Source organism: Copadichromis virginalis, linkage group LG14, assembly GCF_057382275.1.
Source record: "Copadichromis virginalis isolate Kocher_CV1m ecotype Utaka linkage group LG14, C_Virginalis_male_GT1.1, whole genome shotgun sequence".
Taxonomy (NCBI): Eukaryota; Metazoa; Chordata; class Actinopteri; order Cichliformes; family Cichlidae; genus Copadichromis; species Copadichromis virginalis.
The window spans coordinates 41,310,740-41,332,357 of NC_140631.1; the positions used below are offsets into that span (position 1 = coordinate 41,310,740).

General features: G+C 40.4%; 1 protein-coding gene across 4 annotated transcripts; it reads right to left on the reverse strand.

The window, feature by feature from the left end:
* Positions 1–2,558: 2,558 nt before the first annotated feature.
* Positions 2,559–21,536, reverse strand: LOC146694686 (NACHT, LRR and PYD domains-containing protein 3-like). 4 transcript variants are annotated; one of them, XM_085430946.1, is made up of 17 exons: positions 21,442–21,535; positions 21,155–21,350; positions 20,548–20,609; positions 20,391–20,412; positions 19,189–19,299; positions 18,986–19,096; positions 18,558–18,636; positions 18,190–18,415; positions 14,230–16,015; positions 13,951–14,124; positions 13,694–13,864; positions 11,489–11,662; positions 8,879–9,052; positions 8,602–8,775; positions 5,723–5,896; positions 4,300–4,334; positions 2,559–3,673 (listed from the first exon to the last, which is right to left on the reverse strand). In XM_085430946.1, exons 3-17 carry the CDS (start codon positions 20,570–20,572, stop codon positions 3,102–3,104), a joined length of 4,008 nt encoding a protein of 1,335 aa, XP_085287072.1. In that variant the 5' UTR covers positions 20,573–20,609; positions 21,155–21,350; positions 21,442–21,535; the 3' UTR covers positions 2,559–3,101. The 4 variants fall into 4 exon arrangements, with proteins under 4 accessions (XP_085287072.1, XP_085287071.1, XP_085287073.1 ...); XM_085430945.1 differs by having other exon boundaries at positions 18,986–19,099; XM_085430947.1 differs by lacking the exon at positions 8,602–8,775 and having other exon boundaries at positions 18,986–19,099; positions 21,442–21,536.
* Between the last annotated feature and the right edge of the window lie 82 nt (positions 21,537–21,618).

Genomic DNA, 21,618 nt, shown 5'->3' on the forward strand with positions numbered 1-21,618 from the left:
CAGGTTTGTATATTAATACAGTAATTACAACAGATAACACCGTCTGGTAAACATTAGCTCTACACAAAAACAACAACAATGAACGTATAAATGGAAATATAGCCTGTGAAGCCAGGCTACTACATGCTTCACTATTAACGTGGCTACTCTCACACTGCAGTAACAAAGTGTCTACATGGGTGAATTTCCTCCATTAGTCTGGTAACGCAGGAAGATAAATAAGCAGGGTAAGAAGGCGGGTGTATCCACCCCCACTTACTTCCACCAAGTTCTGACCAGTCCATCTGATCCTGGGAAAGTTTCTGTGATTCATCCCACCAGCCACAGTGCACGGGGAAGCCGTGGATCTACAATCATAACTGCTTTGCCCCCAAGAATGTCAGGAGTCTTGAAGTTCCACTTTTGTCTGCTCTGCAGGCTCGGAAGAAAATATTTACATGAAACGCTTCCAAAAGTGAAGGACACACCCGAGCCATCCTTCAAATTCGGGGAAATGAAGGATGCATTTGAAGCAGCCTTCGTCTCGTTGCTGTGACGTAATCGGCCTTCAAAGGATGCAGCCCCTGAATTGAGACACAGCCTATATCTCTGATTCAGGGTGGACAATCTGTGGACACAGCCCCAAGCTCAAGTTTGACAACATGGACGTCCCTTTTTACTCTCTGAATCTCTGCTGTGTAGGTGAGGACCTGGGGCCTGTTCTTCGTACCTCGCTAAGTAGGTTAGCCGGATTAGATTGTTGACGATTTCGCGTGATCCTGGATCAGTCGGTTCCCCGAAGCTCATCCGGGACTTGCTGTCATAGCAACAGAGCCGTAAGCGTAAACCTGCTCGGGAGCAGGTTTACTTTATGTAAACAGGATTAGATCGCGGCCACGCAGGTATGCCCGCTTCATTTATACGAAAGCAACGGCGATATTTTTCCACTGTTTCACCATAAATAAATAACATCAATGTAACTAAAGATAATGCAGCACTTGATCCTTTTATTGATGTCACACAGATACATACAGGTCATTTCCTAAAAAAGGGAAATGTACTATTAACATTCTATTACATGTATGTGATTATTACAGATGTAATTCATATTTCAGAGTAGTAATTGTAAATTACTTCGTGTAATCAAGATGAGAGACCACGGCTATAAAAGCGAAGGTGGATTTGGGAAGCCTGTCGCAGCCATGTCCTGTCAGTATACGCGAGCCACCCATTGCGGAAGGTGCAAGATTGATAAGGAGAGTCCTCAGAATTCAGCGTATATTGCGGGACAGACAGGATCCTTTAGCTCAGCGCGACAGTGTGCTCATAGAGAGATATCGATATTCCCGTGAGGGTATTATTTACTTAACCAACTTGTTGACGAGGGGGTGCAGGACCACCACCTGTCTTTTTTTCCTCTGCCCTTTTCTTGGTTGCTGTTATGAACAAACTAACAGAGTATTACAGGCCAGTATTACCTTGCCAAGAGACGCAAAGCAATCTAAGAGATAAATATTACCATTCTGTAGAATACTCCTGTATTCCACTTTTACTTGTTCCCATGTTCTTGTGGGTCCTGTTGTGGCTCTAATGTGAAAGGGGATATAATATAACATATTATAATATAATATAATGCCATATGATATTGGACAATATAGTGTCATATGATAGATCTACCCTACCGCCTACTGGTGTTGGCCAGAGGGGCCGATGGCGCGATATGGCAGCCTGGCTACAACCGTAGCTGCCTCCACCAGTGTGTGAATGTGGGAGTGAATGAATAGTGGTATCGTAAAGCGCTTTGGGTGCCTTGGAAAGCGCTATATAAACCCAATCCATTATTATTATTATTATTAAATTACCTACGAGTTTGATTTGTCAGCAACTTTCTGCCAGCCCTCTCTCCTTGCTTTTGCAGCCTTTGCAGTGTTCTCTTGCGTTTTAATTAAACTCTGAAACTCCTGAAATCCCTCACTCATGAGTTCTTGCTCTGCTGCCGGAAAATACCGAGCACGCCCCTTGGACATTTTCGCCGACCAATCAGCGGGTTGCCGATCAATGTTTCTACTATCGATGCGTAGACCCTTTTACGACACCCAGTGATGTCACATTCCTGCGTCCAGCTGTAGTAATCGTCAACAGCAGGTGTGTTCGGGGAACCGGATTAGCGAGCTCACGGTTAGCGCGATGATTTGATCTTGGATGTGTCATTTGATCTTGGATGTAGTAAGCGACGTACGAAGAACGGGCCCCAGCTCTGATGACTTCAACAACCTCTGCTCTGCGGAGCAGAGGAAGCACCGCCTCCTTACGTGCAGTGTAGGCATATTAGGATCTGAGGTACTGCAGGGAGGCAGGAGGACTTTTTAACAAGCAACAGTAGTAATTTGTTTTTTGTCAAAGCCACAGAGAGCCACTGTAGTTGGATGAAAGAGTCACATGATCCAGATAAAGATTCAGAACCACAGATTTGTGACGTATGCCCCAGGATGTAGTATGAAGACTAAAGATGTGCTTCAGTCACTGAGTCCTGCACAGCGTTGTGGGAATTGCAGAGCATATGGTACACACAGTTCTTCTGTTAAAAAGCATTTATTTAATCATGACCAGAACAAAAGATTACAAATGATCAGCAGATACATGAAATATATCTAACAGAACACATTATTGTATCATTGCAAATATAACTATGTAATGTTAATTAATATAACAATGTGCTCTATGAGGTCCTGAAGTATTCATAAACAAGGCAAGTACATAAGTCCTCATGTAAGATAAATAAACTGAACAAAGCTACGCTGGAGTCCAAGAAAAACACTTTAGAAGTGAACATGAGCAGAACAGCTCTTTAATCCCTGGGCTAACTTAATAATGAGCAGGTATTTATGATGGAATCATTATTCATGCAGAGACTGACTATGGCTGCTTCCAATTACTCTAAATTCCAGTCTTAACCATTAGGGTCAGAGACTTGGTGATCAAACACTTTTTTCAGAGAAAAACATAATAAAATATTTCTGCATCAGAGTCTGACGTGTCTCAAAATATGTGGTCAGGTGATCACAGTGTGTGCAAAGGTTGTTCTGTGTGGCACTTAAGTAGTTGTTTACATTTGGTGACTGCTATCCCTGCAGGTCACACAAAGCTGCTGAACACTTGTACATTTCAAGTGTAAACCAGAACCACAGTGCAGGGTAGAGGGGCTCAGTGAACCTGCAGAAAACGGTGTGGAGGTGGAGCCGAGTGTCAGAGGTGACATCAAAGAAGGACAGAATGCCAGCTGGCCAGTTCAAAACAACTCCGACTTTTTGAAAACCAGCGGGGCGTCGAGAAAGTCGTATTTCTGTCACTTTGTAATCGTGCCACGCTGAGTAATGATTATCTTTGCAGAGCAGCATCCAGGATCTGTCATTTCCTCCATGCCAGGATTCATCTGGACCTTTGTCAGGTCCAGCTTTGTAAGTTACACCTATGGAAACAGTTCCCTTCCACTCTACCTCCCAGTAACGTAAACCAGTGAGACCCTGTGTACATAGCACCTGCTCCCACTTATAATAAACCTCTGGACTGCTAGGAAATAATTCCCACCGTGAATGTAAAATTGGTCGTTTTGACCCAAGTACTGCCTTTCTGTCTGCAGAGAGAGCAAGGTTCCTGTGAGCTGTATCAGGGTCCAGTGTGAGACTGCAGGCAACTGTTGGAAGAAAAATATACAACACTGAGATGTTTCATCACTGCAGTGTTTCTTACAGGTTTTACACATTTGTCCTGATGCATGCTCAGTCGTCAGGGTAAGTAAATCATGTTCATCTGGAGAAATGTCAAAGAGCTGACCTCACAGTTCATTCAGTGCTAGTTTCAGTCATTATGCAAATGTTGTTCATAAGGTTGAAACCTGCAGTCAGCTGATGATGATGTAACGTTTCTAACACTGAAAACGCTGCGTCCAGATCAACAGAATCAACTTTTGGGGTTATACACATGTTTGAATATTAAAGAGCGCTTTGAAAGTTTCGCTTTATGAATAAAACACTTGAAGTTATTTTGTTTTTTGCTTTGAAAAATCTTCAGTCTACACACTTTCAGGCCTCTTTTATTTGCACATTGAAATCTACAGCAGTGTTTGAACATGAATATCAAAACCTTTGTGTGCAGCAGGATGCTGACGATTCAGTTAACTAACCACAGGTGCCATTAATAACACGTTCATGTAGGTTACATTAATGCAAACTAGCGCACACTGTTATTGACACATTTTCAGGAATTAAACATAGTATTGAGCTTCCCAGTTAAAAAAAAAAGACTTAATGAATTACTTACCCTTCTTCGCACCCTCTGCTCCTGAGTAGTCCAGCCTGAAACGAAGAGTAAAAAATCATTCGCGCTCACATTCACTCCCGTATTCTCACCTATGGGAAATTTAGACTAATCGATGAACCTATCCCTACAAGCTGCATGTCTTTGGGCTGTGGGAGGAAGCCAGAGTACCCGTAAGGAACCCACACAAACACGGGAACATGCAAACTCCACACAGAAAGACCCGGGGATGATGGTGGAATTGAACTCAGGACCTTGTTGCTGTGCGGCTACAGTGCTAACCACCGTGCTGTATAATAATTACATTTATTATTTCCAAAATGAAAATTAATTTAAAAAAAAGCAATCTAATAGTCAGTTTTATATGTATTTTACGCATGTCTCATGCAGCTTATGCTTTCCATAGTTCGATTTGTTAGTGAAAAGTGTTTTTTTACATTTTTCCTGATACAACATGTAATTAAAAGGATTAAGTAAGAATGAGGCATATAAGTCTCAGTGGTCTGCTCCGTGGGGTGAATGAGATTTGTCTCAGGTTCCGTAACATTCTGGATGTTGTGGGACTGTCTTAGTTGTCTTTCTGCTATTTTCATCCATCATTTAAAAGAGGAAGAGCTGCTACTCCAGTTAGGATGCCTCCTGGTGGTTTTGTCCCACTGAGAGACAGACCCAGTCTCCCCTTGTCAAATCCGCGTCTACGTGTTGTGTTTCCTGTTTTACTTTGTTAGTCTCTAGTTTGGCTTCCTCTGATCTTGTTGTGTTTGATTACTCCCAGCTGTGCTCTCCTCCTGTGTCCCATCCCCTCGTTATCCCTCAGTGTATTTTAGCCCTGTGTCAGTGTCGCGTCGTCCCCTCATGCTGTGTGGTTTCCCTTTGTGCGCCTCGTCCCTAGGTTTCTTAGTGTTTAGTATTAGTTTCTAGTTTAGTTTATGCAAGTTTATTGTTTATGGAGTTTTTTCTGCTACTGCAATAAAAGCAGCCTCTTTGAGTTTACTCCTCCGTCTGAGTGTCCTGTGTTTTGGGTCCTACATCCTGCGTGCCACAGCCGATTCATGACACTAAGACTGCTATTCCCACAACTACTCATGAAGCCGATCATGGATGGATGAAGTAAACATAATCTGAGCAAATGCATAAAGGGGCCACATTTTTATGAATAAAGCATAATGAGACACATCGACAAATATTTTGTATTTGAAAAAATACAGTGTTCTTGTTTTCAGTCATGTAAGAATCACATGAATGTCACAACCTTGAATTCTGCACTGAAGATGATCAGTATCAACTTTGATCTGGTTAATGGGTGATATATAATATAATGGGTGTATAATAATGAGATTATACTGATACACCCATTATATTATAATGGGTTAGTTCACAAACATGATGCTTAGACATCTGTGCATGACAAAAAGGCTCTTTATACCTGAGAGTCTCAAGGCTGCACTGGGGATCCTTCAGTTTAGCAGAAAGCAGTTTTGCTCCCAAGTCACCAGGACGATTGTAGCTCAGGTCCAGCTCCTTCAGGCTGAAGGGGTTGGATGTGAGGGCTGAAGCCAGAGAAATGCATCCTTTCTCACCTATCCAGCAGCCTGACAGACTACAAAAGCAAAAAGCAGTAGGCAGAGAATAAATTGTATGTCAGATGGACCCTTATGAGCAAGCAAGCTCAGAGACATGCTGTTTATAGACAGTAGTTGTATATGAAGTTTTGACGTCTTCTCCTACATCATTGCTTATGTGGCAATATTGTCTGCATTTGTATAGCGCTTTTCTAGTCCCTAAGGACCCCAAAGCGCTTTACACTACATTCAGTCATCCACCCATTCACACACACATTCACACACTGGTGATGGCAGCTACATTGTAGCCACAGCCACCCTGGGGCGCACTGACAGAGGCGAGGCTGCTGGACACTGGCGCCACCGGGCCCTCTGACCACCACCAATATTGTCTGAGAGCTGATTCTTATTGTTCAGGAATACTGCAGCACCTCAAAGCCTACTTTTAAATACCGTAGGAACCGTGTAAGCCAGGAGTCTGAAAGCAGCATTTTGGATCAGCTGAAGGCTTTTTCAGGGAGTTTTTAGGAAATCCTGATAATAATGAATTAGTTCAATCTAGAAGTAATAAATATATGTAGCAAGGATGTAAAACTATTAACAAATAATCAACTTCGGTGTGAGTAGAATTTATGTAGCTATTCTGCACTGTTTGCACATGACATTGGCAATAACAATACTTATAGCAGATGATGTGATCCTGTTCTGCACTAATTCAAACAAATCAATACCATCCATATTAAGTCTCATTAATACATTTAGTACATTTTCGGGTTACAAAATAAATTTTGATAAATCCGAAATATTATTTTTGAATAAAAATGAAACGACAAAATCCTCCAATCAATACTCCCTTTCTGCTATCTGAACATGGGTTTACTTATCTGGGTGTGAAATTAACCCCCTCAATTGAAAATATTCTGGCATCCAATTATAATTCCTTAACGACGTCAGTTACTGCACTTCTACACAGATGGATGAAACTACCTATATCTTTAATTGGTCGTATTAATATACTAAAAATGTCAATTTTGCCAAAATATCTTTACCTTTTTCAATCAATACCACCAAACTCTTTCTTCTTAGATTTGCAAAAACTATTCCGAAACTTTATTTGGAACAACAGAAGACCAAGACTCAGAATCTCATTATTATACCTCCCTTATGAAAGAGGGGTTTACAACTTCCAAATTTAAAGTGGTACTTCTGGGCTGCTCAAATCAGAGCAGCAATGTTTTATTTTGTTAATGCGCAAATTCCAGTGTGGGTTTCTATGGAGTCTACAGAAATCAAAATTTCCGCTAACTTATATCTTTACTCAGCCGACAGGAAGACACTAAATAAGCAAACTAAGAACCCCTTTTTAAAAAACACTATAATGATCTGGTTTGAAACACATAACTACTTCGGAGAAATGATCCAACTGTCTCGGTTTCTTCCTGGTAGGGCGGATGCAGGTTTTAGATTTTGGTTCGATCAAGGTATAAGAAAAGTGTCTGATATGTTTAGGAATAATACTCTTATGTCTTTTGAACAACTTAGAAGTACTTTTTCTATTCCTGTCAAATATTTTTTTAAATTTCTTCAATTAAGAAATTTTATCTCAACCACACAAGGTGACAGCTTAGAAATCCCACCTCCTCCTCTCTAGAGAGCACAGTTATAAAGCATCTAAATGGGAGAGGCCGAGTTTCTGCATTGTATAAATTATTTACAGAAAATTCCAAAGAATCAACACAGTCTATTTTAGAGGCTTGGAGGAAGGATTTGCAAATGGAAATATCTGATGATGAGTGCTATAAATCATGCTCCTTGGCCCAGAGTCAGACAATTAATATTTCAACTTAACAATGTGCAATCTCGACTACTTCTATATAAATGTTTAACAAGACAATATCTTACTCCATCAAAAATGCATCATTTTAACTCAAACATCCCAGACAACTGTATTAAGTGTGGAGTGGACAGGGGCACTTTATTTCACTGTATATGGGAGTGTCCACATGTGAAAATCTTTTGGGAAAAGGTAATAAATGTGTTGAGTCAAATTATTGGTGATGTGATTCCACTTCATCCTAAAATATGTATTTTAAATATATACCCAAATAATTTTGTACCTGCTGCAAACAACAGAGCTCTGTTAACGACTGGACTTTTGGAAGCCAAGCGCTGTGTTGCTATGACTAACTCAGTGGCTTAATGGACTGACATCTATACTATCTATGGAGAAAATAACTTATGCATTAAGAAATAAACTGGACAAGTTTTGGGCTTTATGGTCAAAATTCTATAACTTTCTGGAGAACTGCAGCGTGCACACTGTGGACTTAACAGCCTGAAACTCTGACTCGATTTGTATATCTGCCCTTCCCTCCTGTTATGGTTTGCTTTGTTTTTGTTTCTATTACTATGTTGTTTCTATTGTTGTTGTGGTTTTGTTTTTATTTATGTATTTATTTATTTTTTACTTTATTTTTTTTAATGCTCACAGTGCACCATGTAAAACCGGTTAAAACCAATAAATAAATGTTTAAAAAAAATAAATACTTATAGCGTTTTCAGAAAGACATCTACTGTAATGAAACGTATTCCCCACTGCTGTGAAATCCATTTTTGTAAATGTCATCAAGAAATGACAGCTTGCTGTCTGCTAATCAGGTTGTGAAGACCCAAGCAACTCAATGTGTATAAGTATGCCAGTGCATGGAACACAGCTAATTTGTCTGATTTAAGGATTCCTTACCTGAGAGATTTTATTTGACAATCAGGACTTTGTAGTTCAGCTGAAAGCCTCATCGCTCCTGAATCCAGCAATTTATTGGCACTTAAATTAACCACTTTCAGATGACAGGCCTTGGAGCTGAGAAGTGAACCCAGAAATTCACAGCTTTTCTCTGTCAGCCCACAGAACCCCAGGCTGGGGGGGGAGAGAGTATGTTAATTACTGATTAAGCCACACAAAAAGAAAGTGGGGATGATAGAAAAAAATCAGCGTGCAATATTACAGTTAGAACTCTGACCTGAGAGTTTCCAGTCTACAGAATCGACTCTGTAGACCAACACAGAGCTGCTTGACTCCTGAATCCAACAGTCTATTGTGGCTCATATCCAGTTCTCTCAGGCTGGAAGGCTGATTGCTGAAAACTGAAGCCAGAAAACCACAACTTCCCGATGACAGAAAACAGAAAGACAACCTGAAAGTGTAAAAATGAAGAAATGATCAATTAAGCAGTGCAATCTTAGTTTTCTAGGACCGATCACTTACAGCACCTCCAATACATAATGCTGTATTTCTTCATAGCCTCTTTTCTTTTGGCAAGTACTGATTGGACTGTGCTCATTAAAGATTGTGGCTGTATTGTTGGAGTACAGGGATGATTTTAGGTGGAAAATTAGGTCTGAATAACAACTATGTTTACATTGCTAAAACAAACCGACTCAGATGTTGAAAGACAACAGAGACGACTCTGGCACTTCCTGTAGATTGCGGTACAATAAAAATAGTTAAAGCAAAAGACATAAAATAGGATAAAGTTAGAGGGGAAGAGAATCATAGAATGATAATAAAAACAATAGTTACAGACTCATACTGATTTAAAAGCAAGACAATAAAAATAGGTCTTTAGATGGGTTTTGAAAGTCTCCAGTAGGTCCTGATGTGCAGAGGCAAAGTGTTCCACAATTTAGGAGCAGCCGCCACAAATGCCCGGTCTCCTCAGAGTTTTAATCTGGACCTTGGGACAACTAGTAGCATTTGGTCCGCAGACCTCAAAGATCTTGCAGGAGTATACCAGGTTAGAAGATCAGAAAGATATGCAGGAGCTAGTCCATGCAGCGTCTTAAAAACAAGTGTTAAAATCTTAAAATCAATTTGAAAACTGACTGGCAGCCAGTGTAATGATGCAAGTATGGGAGATATGTGATCTCGCTTGCGTGTGCCAGTTAGGAGCCCTGCTGCAGTGTTTTGGACCAGCTGCAGTCAGCCAGTAGATGACGAGGTAACACCAGAATAGAGGCTACAGAAGTCGAGGTGAGATGAAGGCATGGATCGCTTTCTCAAAATCTCTGAAGCAGAGAAAAGGCTTAACTTTTGCAAGGAGGCGAAGATGAAAGAAGCTAGTTTTGATTACATTGTTCATCTGTTTATCAAAGATTAAATTGCTATCAAAGATCACTCATAAATTTCTTGCAAATGATTTTCTGTTGTTTTCTAAGAGGCTGAGGTCATAATGGTCACAATGACCTCAGTTTTCAGCCAACAGTTGATTCTTTGGTCTTTGCCACGTTGAGCTGCAGATGATTCTGCTCACACACAGTCGACCACAGCCTGGTACTCTGTCTCATCACCGTCACTGATGCATCCAACCACCGCAGAGTCGGCAGAAAACCTCTGAAGACGGAGGTCTCTGTGCAGTGGCTGAAATCTGTGGTGTAGAATGAAGAGGAAGGGGGCGAGGACGGCCCCTTGTGGTGCCCCTGTGTTGCTGGTCCTCTAGTCATACACAAAATGTTGAAGATGCACATACTGTGGTCTTCCTGTCAGGTAATCAACAATCCAGGGCATGAGAGAGGATCCACCTGCAGCCTCGATGTCCACCTTTCTTGTGGTGTTCGTGTGAAATACTAATTACATCACAGGACGCTCAGCTGCCTTGCTATAACAACCCCACGCACATTAGATGATATTCAATTATAATAGAAAACGAGTCATTTAATGAGTCACTTTAACAGAGCTATGTGTTTTTAAAGTAATGTTACACTTTTTAAAATGGCATACCACAAATAATATTAATAATATCAAATAATGTTTACAACACCAGTGCCCCTCACGCTTCTCTTGCTGTATTAGATTGATGTACAAAATAATATTATAAATAATGTTTTTAAAATATATTTTGATAAAAATAACAATAAATTGAAAGTGACATTATTACTGCTTCTCTCTGATGACATTGCAGTTGGCACTGCCCGTGATAAATCATAGTTACTTCAGTATTTTTTACTCAGATTATGTAATTTTGATGAAAGTTTTTGCTTTTTTGTTAAGCAAAAGGTGTGTTCCCATCTCATCACAATGTAGTCACAGTCTGAACCATATACTATTCTCACATCTGCTTTCTAGGTTCATATTATGTGGAGCACTAACACCAGCCTTTTCTGTCAAGCTCTCGGGGATCTACAGAACCACTGCAGATGATTGTAATTTCGTTTCTTCTTATAGTGACTCAGAGGCTGAGAGGGTTAGGAGGCTAAAACTAACCCAAATTGTTGAGTTTTTCAATTTATTATTGTAGTATCTTGTCTCTACAATATAAAGTGCCTTGACGCAATTGTTGTAATTTGACACTATAAAAATAAATTTAATTACATTTTTTTCATGTTATTTTATGTTACCTTTATTTATTTTTTTGTTTGTTCCTTTTCTTTACACTTACTATTTGCTCTCTCACAAATACTCACTGCTGGATTTAATAGAATTACAGACATTATATAACATACACACTCACTTCAATATTTAAATATTACCATTGTCTGTAATGTTCTTTGTATGTAATGTCTGAGAGAGAGAGAGAGCATATTCAAGAGTCTTGATGAGCACTGAAACTCCCTCTATGTAAAATACATCATACCTGAGATTCTGGAGTTTACACTGTGGACTGGACAAGCCAACAGAAAGCAGCTTCACCCCTGAATCCTGCAGCAGATTGTAATTCAGGGACAGAGTTCTCAGACTGGAGGACTGGGTGCTGAGGACTGATGAGAGTATCTGGCAGGATGCATTTGTGAAGCAGTTTCTTTCCAACCTAGATGTTAAAAGAAACACTTTTGTTTTGATTCAGATGTTTAACCCCAAAAACAAAACAATGGAATTCTAAGATATACCACTGATCACAAAACCTGTTTATATCCAGACGGCATTTTGCTGTTCATATTCATCACTTCATAAAACATTCAAGCTTGTCAAAAAAAACTTATAAAATCTCCTAGTATTCCATAAACTGGATCAACAGTACATCCATTACACATCCAAAGCATAGGCTGTACAGTTCATAAACTTCTTATCCCTGTGTGGACGAGTTACAACACTTACCATCAATTCTCAATTTAGTTTGATTTATATAGCATCAAATCATAACAACAGTTGCCTTAAGCCACTTTATATTGTAAGGCAAAGATCCTACAATAATACTAAAAAAACCCCAAACAAACAAGAAAACCCATCCACCCAATTATATATGACCCCCACTGTGCAAACGTTTTGGCATCTGTGAAAAGGAAAAAACTCCCTTTTAACAGGAAGAAACTTCCAGTACAACAAGGTTCAGGGAGGGGCGGGGCCATCTGCTGTGATTGCCTGAGGTGTGGGTAGGAAGACAGGACAAAGACACGCTGTGGAAGAGAGCCGGAGACTGAAAATAACTAATGATTAAATGTAGAGGTGTATAAACACATAGTGAGTGAAGAAGAAACACTCAATGCATCATGGGAATCCCCAGCAGCCTACACCTATTGCAGCATAACTAAGGGAGGATTCAGGGTCACCTGGTCCAGCCCTAACTATATGCTTTAGCAAAAAGGAAAGTTTGAAGCCTAATCTTGAAAGTAGAGATAGTGTCTGTCTCCTGAATCCAAACTGGAAGCTGGTTCCACAGAAGAGGGGCCTGAAAACTGAAGGCTCTGCCTCCCATTCTGCTTTTAAATACTCTAGGAACAACAAGTGATATTCTGAGTTTGGGATTACGCTGTGCAAGGAACATTACGTTGGACTATCACCACTTCTACGGCTTTCCGGAGGACATAATAAGAACTCAGGAAACACAGGAAAGATGGCGCTGGGTTTCATGGCATGCTGTTTCTCGGTTCTAAAATGTTTATGTATTGTATTCATAGTGGTGTCCCTGCTAGCTTTGAAAGCCCACTCCCATCCGTGACTCACTACTGATGCTCCCCTGCGTTAGCCAGTGATTTAAAAGACTCCCGCCACCAATGGCACGGTACAGGAGAAACTGCATCAGTGTGATCCACCCTGTGCCTGCCACCCACACTTGACCCGCTCCAGTTTCCATACAGAGCTAACAGATCAACTGAAGATGCCATTGTTACAACGCTCCACACCACCATCTCTCACCTGGAACAACAGGCTGCTCCTTGTTGACTTTAGCTGTGCTTTCAATACAATACAATTCTGTAACCGGAAGGTCGCCGGTTCAATCCCTGGGCTCTCTGTCCTGGTCGTTGTGTCCGTGGGCAAGACACTTTACCCTACTTGCCTACTGGTGTTGGCCAGAGGGGCCGATGGCGTGATATGGCAGCCTCGCTTCTGTCAGTCTGCCCCAGGGCAGCTGTGGCTACAACCGTAGCTGCTCCACCAGTGTATGAATGTGAGAGTGAATGAATAGTGGTATTGTAAAGCGCTTTGGGTGCCTTGAAAAGCGCTATATAAATCCAATCCATTATTATTATTAATACTCCCGGACAGACCAATAATAAAACTGCTGGATATTGAACTTCCTTCAACTACCTGCTGCTGGATCAGAGACTTCCTGTCAGACCGTGTACAGAGAGTTAGAGTGGGGCCTCATCTTTCCCCAGCCTTAACAGCAACTCTCCACAAGACTGTGTACTAAGTCCCCTACTGTACACTCTGTACACACATGACTGTGTCAGTACCCACTCAGACAACGCAACAACGCAGTGATTAAGTTTGCAGATGATACCACCATGGTGGGGGTCATCTTTGGGGAAGACGAGACGGCGTACAGAGCTATATATGTGTACACACACACACACACACACACACACACACACACTGAGCAATGTAAAATTTATCTAACCCGAGAACTTGGAGTTTACACTGTGGACTGGACAAGCCATCAGAAAGCAGCTTCACTGCTGAATTCTGCAGCTTGTTATAATTCAGGGACAGAGTTCTCAGACTGGACTGGGTGCTGAGGACTGATGAGAGATCCTGACAGCATGCGCTTGTGAGGCTGTTTTGGTCCAACCTAGATGTTAAAAGAAACAAATTTGGTTTTATTTAAGAAACTGAAATTGAAATAAAAGTCTTCCTTACAATAAAATAAACAAACACCTGAGAGTTTTCAGTTGACAGTTTGGATTCTGCAGTCCAGCACAGAGTGAGATCACTCCTGAATCTTGGAGGTTGTTGTTACTAAGGTCTAGTTCAACCAAATTACACAATGGGGAGTTAAAAACGTTTGCCAGAAATAAGCAGCTTCTGTCTGTCAGTTTACAGTCACTTAGTCTGGGGAGAAAAAACAGAAAGTTACAAATATTACAAATGGAAGTAATTTATGGTGTTTTTTTCTTTCATGCTTCTATATATTGTTATTTATAAAAATCAACCTACAGAGCTGTGCTGGAGGTTTTGACCACTGGCAGCAGCCTCAGAAGAGCCTCCTCTGAAGCAGAGTATTTCTTTAGGTCAAACACATCCAAATTTTCTTCAGATGACAGTAGGATGAAGACCAGTGCTGACCAGTGAGCAGGTGATAGTTCATTTGTGGAGAGTCTTCCTGATCTCAGTGATTTTTGAATTTCCTCCACTAGAGAACTGTCATTCAGTTCACTCAGACAGTAAAACAGATTGATGCTTCTCCGTGAAGAGACTTTTGTTATCATCTTTTTGATGTATTGGATTGTTTTCTGTTTAGGTTTTGAGCAACTGTCTTGCTGCCTTGGCAAACCTTGCAGGAGACTCTGGTTGGTTTCCAGTGAAAGACCCAAGAGGAAACGGAGGAAGAGATCTAGGTGTCCATTTGGGCTCTGCAAGGCTTTGTCCACAGCAGTCTGGTAAAACTTTGTAGCTGCGTTGTCCTTAAATAACAGTTCGGACAACTTGGATTTAGATTGTGCATCAGAAAGCAGATTGACTCCAGAGTTGATGAAGGTCAGATGGACATGAAGAGCAGCCAGAAACTCCTGAACGCTCAGATGGACGAAGCAGAACAACTTTTCCTGGTACAGTCCTCTCTCCTCTTTGAAGATCTGTGTGAACACTCCTGAGTACACTGAGGCTGCTCTGATATCGATGCCACTCTTTGTCAGGTCTGATTCATAGAAGATCAGGTTTCCTTTCTGCAGCTGATCAAACGCCAGTTTTCCCAGAGACTCTGTCATCTTCCTCCAGTATTGATATGTCTCAGCTCCTCCATCATACTTGACCTTCTTCACTTTGGCCTGAACCACCAGGAAGTGGATGTACATTTCAGTCAGGGTCTTGGGCAGCTGTCCTCCCCCTCTGGTTTTCAGCACATCTTCCAGAACTGTAGCAGTGATCCAGCAGAAGACTGGGATGTGGCACATGATGTGGAGGCTTCGCGATGTCTGGATATTGCTGAGGACAATGCTAGCCTGTCGCTCATCTCTGAATCTCTTCCTGAAATACTCCTCCTTCTGTGGATCAGAAAACCCCCTGACCTCCGTCACCATGTGCACATACTCAGGAGGTATCTGATTGGCTGCTGCAGGTCGTGTGGTTATCCAGAGGCGAGCGGAGGGAAGGAGTTTACCACTGATGAGGTTTGTCAGCAGCACATCCAGTGAAGTCGACTTTCTGACATTAGTCAAGGTTTTATTTTTTTCGAAGTCCAGAGGAAGGCGGCACTCATCCAGACCGTCAAAGATGAACACAACTTGGGGCTTGTCATAGTTGTAGGTTTCTCCTTTTGTTTCAGAAAAGAAGTGACGAAGAAGTTTCTTCAAGCTGAACTTTTTCTCTTTCAGCACATTCAGCTCTCTGAAAGTAAATGGAAATATAAACTGAATGTCCTGATTGGCTTTGTCTTCAGCCCAGTCAAGAGTGTATTTCTGTGTTAAGACTGTTTTCCCAATGCCAGCCACTCCGTTTGTCAGCACTGTTCTGATTGGCCCATCTCTTTCAGATGAAGTTTTAAAGATATCTTCACATTTGATTGTCGTTTCTGTTGTGTCTGTTTTCTTAAATACTGCTTCAATTTGTCTGATTTCATGTTCATCATTGACTTTTCCAGTTCCCCCCTCTGTGATGTAGAGCTCTGTGTAGATCTCATTGAGGAGCGTTGGATTTCCAGCTTTAGCAACTCCCTCAAACAAAACCTGGAATTTCTTCTTCAGATTACATTTGACTTTCTGCTGGCAGTTCATTGTGTTAGTTTCTGAATTAAAAAACAAATAAACAAAAACAAAACATAAAACAAACCAGTAATAACACCAAGTGGAGTTTGCAGTAACAATGGCAAAAGTGATACAACCTCATTTTCAAAAGAGTTTAGACAGTGTGTAAAATCCAAATAAAAACAGAATCCAGTGATTTTAAATACATATTGGAGTACTGTATTTTTCAGGCGCACTTAATATGCTTTAATTTTCTCAAAAATCGACAGTACGCCTTATAATCTGGTGCGACTTATGATGAATTCTGGTTGTACTTACTGACCTCGAACCAATTTAATGTGGTACACGGCGCTCAAAAATCTGTCAAAAATGTTTTAGTATGACTTTGCTAAGCTACAAAGCCGCACCGCTTGATGGATTGTCAGAGCATTATGACTGCTGTAGTCAGGAACCTCGCGGAGTAATCTGGCTCCTAAATTCCTTCTGCTTCAGGTCCCAAAGTTAAACGAAAACAGCAGCATCACTGAGAGTTAAAAACTGTCTAAATTCTTTCATCTTTAATAAAATGATCAGTGTTGGGGCTTTACCAGGTGTAACAATTAAGTTTAACATCCAGGCGTCCATGAAAACAGAATTTATTAAATTTAATGGAGTTAGAAGTTAGCAGGAAGTTAGCTCGCTAGCTTCCACCTAAGCATGATATAGCATGTTCTGACTGAGAGATTTCTGAAAAATTCAAACGTACAGCTCTGCTGTCACTTCCAACATAAATGAAGACAGAAAACTAAACAGCAGTGACGTTTGTAGGGTTGCTCAAGTGTGATTAGCTGGTATATAATGATGTGCTACGTGATCGCTAGCGACACAGCTATGTTAGCATAACATAAACGGTGAAGCTGCAGGATGAACGCTAACTTTTTTCCACTCAATAAAAGTTAATGTGAGGGTTCCCGATGGTTAGAGACAGGATGCTTTAAACGGACCAAACTTCAGTCAGGAGAACAACTGAAAATAATCCATCCACAATACGAGGTTAGTCATTAATATACTGCAACTACATGGGAATAGAGCAGCTGCCTGAGAATTCAACATTAATGAATCAATGGTACAGAAGTGGAGGAAGCAAGAAGAATGAGTTGAGTAAAGTTTGACTTATCTGACTGTTTTGTTTCGCTTAATGCGCCTTATATGGTCTGAAAAATATGGTACACATGTGTAATGGAGTTGTAATGGCTTCAGTTTTTAGACCTGTATTACATCCATTATTTATATTTGTTCCATGATTTGTGCACATGGCATGTAAAACCTTTACATCTGGGGATGCACCATAAAGATTTATATGAATGCTACTATCTAACCCATGTCTTTTTCATTGCTTAATTCAGCAAGCCAATACTCCTCCCTGCAGTGGCGCCATAGACCACACCCTGCCACAAACAGTCTCAGTAGTTGTTTGCTTTTTTTTTTCTGGATTTTTGGTTGACATTCTGTCTCTCTGTTAAAATGCAAAGTCAGCGCAGTCCACAAAGTTAGTATGTATAACTTTGTTTGTTTTTTCTGGATTTTTGATTGTGTATTACATTCTTTCTCTCCATGATTTTTACGGAAGTTTTAAGTGAGCAAATAAATTCAGTATACTTATAATCACACGGATATGCTGAGCCTTAGTTTTTGTTTTGTTATGTTGATGCTGGTAGCATCTCACTTCAGGTTTATTCTCCTGTTCATTTTGAGTTTTTCCCCGATTGTGTCCAGTTCATAGGTTCAAGTCTACATCTTGGCATTAGCTTTTACTCTGTCAGTTACTTCCTGTTTTACTTTGATAACCTCTCATGTTGTGTGCTTTGTATTGTGTTTTCTCTCCCTTGTCTTATTCCTGATTTTTTCCCAGTGAATTCTCCCCACTAGTCACATTACCATGTGTATTTGCCCATTGTCCTCAGTGTTCTGTGGTCCCTAGTTCTGTGTTTCCTTAGAGTCTAATTTAGTGGTCCAGGCCCATCTTCTGTTTTTTGCATGTATATTTCGAAAGACTTCAGTATTAAACCTGTTTTGAGTTTATTTCCTTTTTTCATGAGTCCTGCATTGAGGTTCACTTCCTGCCCACCACACAGCAATTCATGACAGTATTAGGGATCACTGTGGCATCATTAGATGTCATAGCTTTTGTCATTTTAATCATCATTTGTTTCTCAGTATTGTTAATATGTCTTACTGCTCTGGATGGACTTAGCTAGTTCGTTGTGATTCATTCTCCTCAGGAACTGCAGTGTGATCTTAAGAAAAGCTGTTCTCCTGATCCGGATCTGCTTTTCTTCACCAACATCTCCCACCTCGTGCTTCTTCTGAGTCTCTAAATAGTCAGAGTTTCCTTGACTCAAAACACTCTGAATCATCTGCAGTTCATTCTTCACAAATGCTATAATGTCCTCCTGAAGTAACTGTAACAGAACAGACAGAACCACAATCAGGCAATGTTGTAGGAGTTGACAACACTAGTCTTAATAGCACTGCAAGGATCATCAAAACAGATAAATTTTCAATGATTTTAACGATGGTGAAAAATGTTCTACAATCACATACTGCAAATATGGAGTCCAAGTCTTGAGGATTGTTATGGATATATGGAAAACTGGCAGACTCGGTTCCGTCCCGATGATCTCTGCAGAGAAATAAAACTATGCGTAATGTGTCATAGTTTACATGCAGTACCTACAGGTAGTTAACAGTAAATAATGCTTATCTATAGCAGAAAGATTTGTACAGTAGTTTAACTAACACCGTTGTGATCTCATGACCGCCTGCAGTTGTGAGCAGCTGTCACAAAACAGACTGAGCGCAACAGATTCACATCTAAAAATGGACAAATTTACAGCGTAAATAAATCAAAGGAAGAGAACACAATGACATGTCTCACTTCAATGTAGGTTAATCATGCTAACAGAAAGACACCCCCCCCCCCCCACCCCCCCCCCCCCCCCCCCACCCCTTCTCAGTTAGTGAAGCCTTACGACTTTTTTGAGGAAGATTGTCCATCTTTAAATGTAAGTGGTTCAGACTTTGACCAAGTACTCTTACAGGATGCAGAGCTGGGTTCAGGGGACGTAGGATTCTCCTGATCTCTGCTGAGATACAATAAATGGGGATCAGAAACAACAACAACAACAACTTAAACAGTGCAAAGTTTGACACTGAAATGTGAGCAACATCTCACGTCTTTTTGGAAGGAGATTGTCCATCTTTAAATGTAAGTGGTTCAGACTTTGACCTAATAGTCTTACAGGATGCAGAGCTGGGTTCAGGGGACTTTAATGTTTTGTGATGACTGTCGAGAGGAAAAAAAAAAGAAAAGAAAAAAAAAGCATCAGAATGCTAATGTCTGCCAGAGAAACACATTGTAGTCGTGAGCACGACCCACATGTACACATTCAGAGGCAGGCAGATGTAATTTGAAAATGTTTTTTGATTGCTAGTGATGTTACACCTGACATTGAAACCCCCAGGCCTGTATCAAGCAAATGGGGTGTGTCCAAATGATGCCTTTGTCGAGGCCCATATTGTTCTTCAGGCCCCTGCAGAACATCAGGGGGGACAGAGCATCTCCTTGGTAGATCCCGCACTTGATGCTGACTGACGCTATTGGCTTGAAGTTGACCTTTAGTGTTGTTCACCACATCCCCATGAGTTCGTGATGAATATTTACATATATATATAAAAAAAAAATAAAAAAAACAACAAACCAGTGGCTGGCGTAGAATACAGGAACATCTGGGCCGAGTATGGACTGGAAGTCCTGAGATCAACATGGGAGACTCCTACTAGGGTGGTGCAGAATAACTGACCAAAGATCTTTTGGGACTTCAAGATACAGATGGGCAAAACGGTGGCGGCTAACCAAATGGACATAGTGGTGGTAGACAACCAGAAGCAGACGGCTGTAATGATAGCTGTAGTGATACCGAATGACAGCAACATCAGGAAGAAGGAACAGGACCCTCAAGCTCCCAGGCCTCTGGTAGAGCACACTAGCTTGGAGCATGAAGACTGAAACCCTTATATGATAAATATACATACAAAGCATTATAGATATATATTTTTTAGGAACATGTAGGTTCAGTTTAACAAGTCATCACTTGTTTGGATTGAGCTAGCATATGGGAAACCAGTAAAACCAGACTTGACTAATGTAGCCTCAAAAGAACCACTTTCAATTCTTTAATCCAAGTCCTTAATTTTCATCTACTTTTGACCATCCTTAGGATGACTCTTTGTACACCACTTAAATTAAAACCATGCATTTTCTTTTTTTTTTGGAGTTTAATGTGTTCAATTTCATAACAACTCAGATCATGAGCTTCATCAGTAGATGAGAAATGTGTTTAAGGGAATGAAAGCACGATGTAAACATGGGATTACCTTTTCTTGCTAGAGGATGCACCTAAGAGCAAAAAGAAAACTAAATTAGCACTCAGGTTGAAGATTATTTTAATTATTCATTTTATTATTAAAAGTCCTCAAAAAACAAAACAAAAAAACAAACAATAAATATGAAAAAGAAAATAATAGGACTTACTGGAGTTATTCATTTTTGGATCCATCAGATCATCTGCATACTGCACTTCTAAGGAAACTTATCTGAGTGGGATAGTTGCAAAAGTAGTACGTTAGATTCAAACAGCATTAGAAACGCTACTTATGCCCTTTGAGTTCTAACACCTTGTCAAACCAGTCCAGCAAGAGCAAGTAGAAACAGAATTGTTGAGTAGTGTCAAATGTTAACGGAAATGTAGTAAAAGGAGAAGCTTGCAGGGTGCATAATTATAAGAGCTTTAAAGAAGTCTCAAGACAAAAATGAATAATTCAGAAGCTCCTGGACAAGAAAAATAAACAACAAGGGCTAAAACCCAAATTCAGTTCAACACAAAGGTGGCATAACAAAGAAAAAGTGAAAAATAAGTAAGACTTGCACAACGTAAATGTTATTTACAAGTGGACACAATAACAATAACCAAAATTGAATACAATTTTAAATTTGAAGAAGTTTATCACAATTAAAAAAAACAAAACCTTTTTTTTTTAAGTTTAGGAACTTGACTACAAGTTCACTAACATGTTTTATAAAACACTTAGTTGATTAGTTACACTGCAAACTCCTGTTTTAAAATGTACATGTACTATACCTGTCATGTTTGAGGTTTTCTGACTGAAAACACAGACTCAGAATCCAAGTTCAGTGCGTTTTTGTCTTTTTACAATTAGAACATCAAGTTGCCAGCGATAGCGGAACCTTCAAGCCGTCTGATCCATAACTCCTCAGTTACGACACTCCGCCAGTTCAACAGATCCTTAATCCTCCTTTTTACTCACACCCCAGGTCTAGATATCGGCACAGAAAGAAGCAGAAGGTAAGCAGACAAACATTTCCATACTCCAGATGAACAGAATCAACTTTTTGGGATTTCCTTACCTGGATGATTGAGCGTGTATCAAGACATTTCCATACTGAGACACCAATCTCATTAACAGTCTGGCATCAAATGGACGTCTTCCTCAAGCCTCAGTAGGGAGCGGCAGATCACAAGTTCAGAAACAGGTGTGCCCGGTCTGGCTGAAGTAGGCAGAAGATCCACCTCTAAAACACAGG

Coding starts and splice junctions, on each gene's coding strand:
- LOC146694686 (XM_085430945.1), bottom strand. CDS start 20,572: ATGGATCCAAAAATGAATAACTCCA. Junction 20,413..20,547: donor TCCAAAAATGAATAACTCCA/GTAAGTCCTATT, acceptor TTTTGCTCTTAG/GTGCATCCTCTAGCAAGAAA. Junction 19,100..19,188: donor CAATCTCCTTCCAAAAAGAC/GTGAGATGTTGC, acceptor ATTGTATCTCAG/CAGAGATCAGGAGAATCCTA.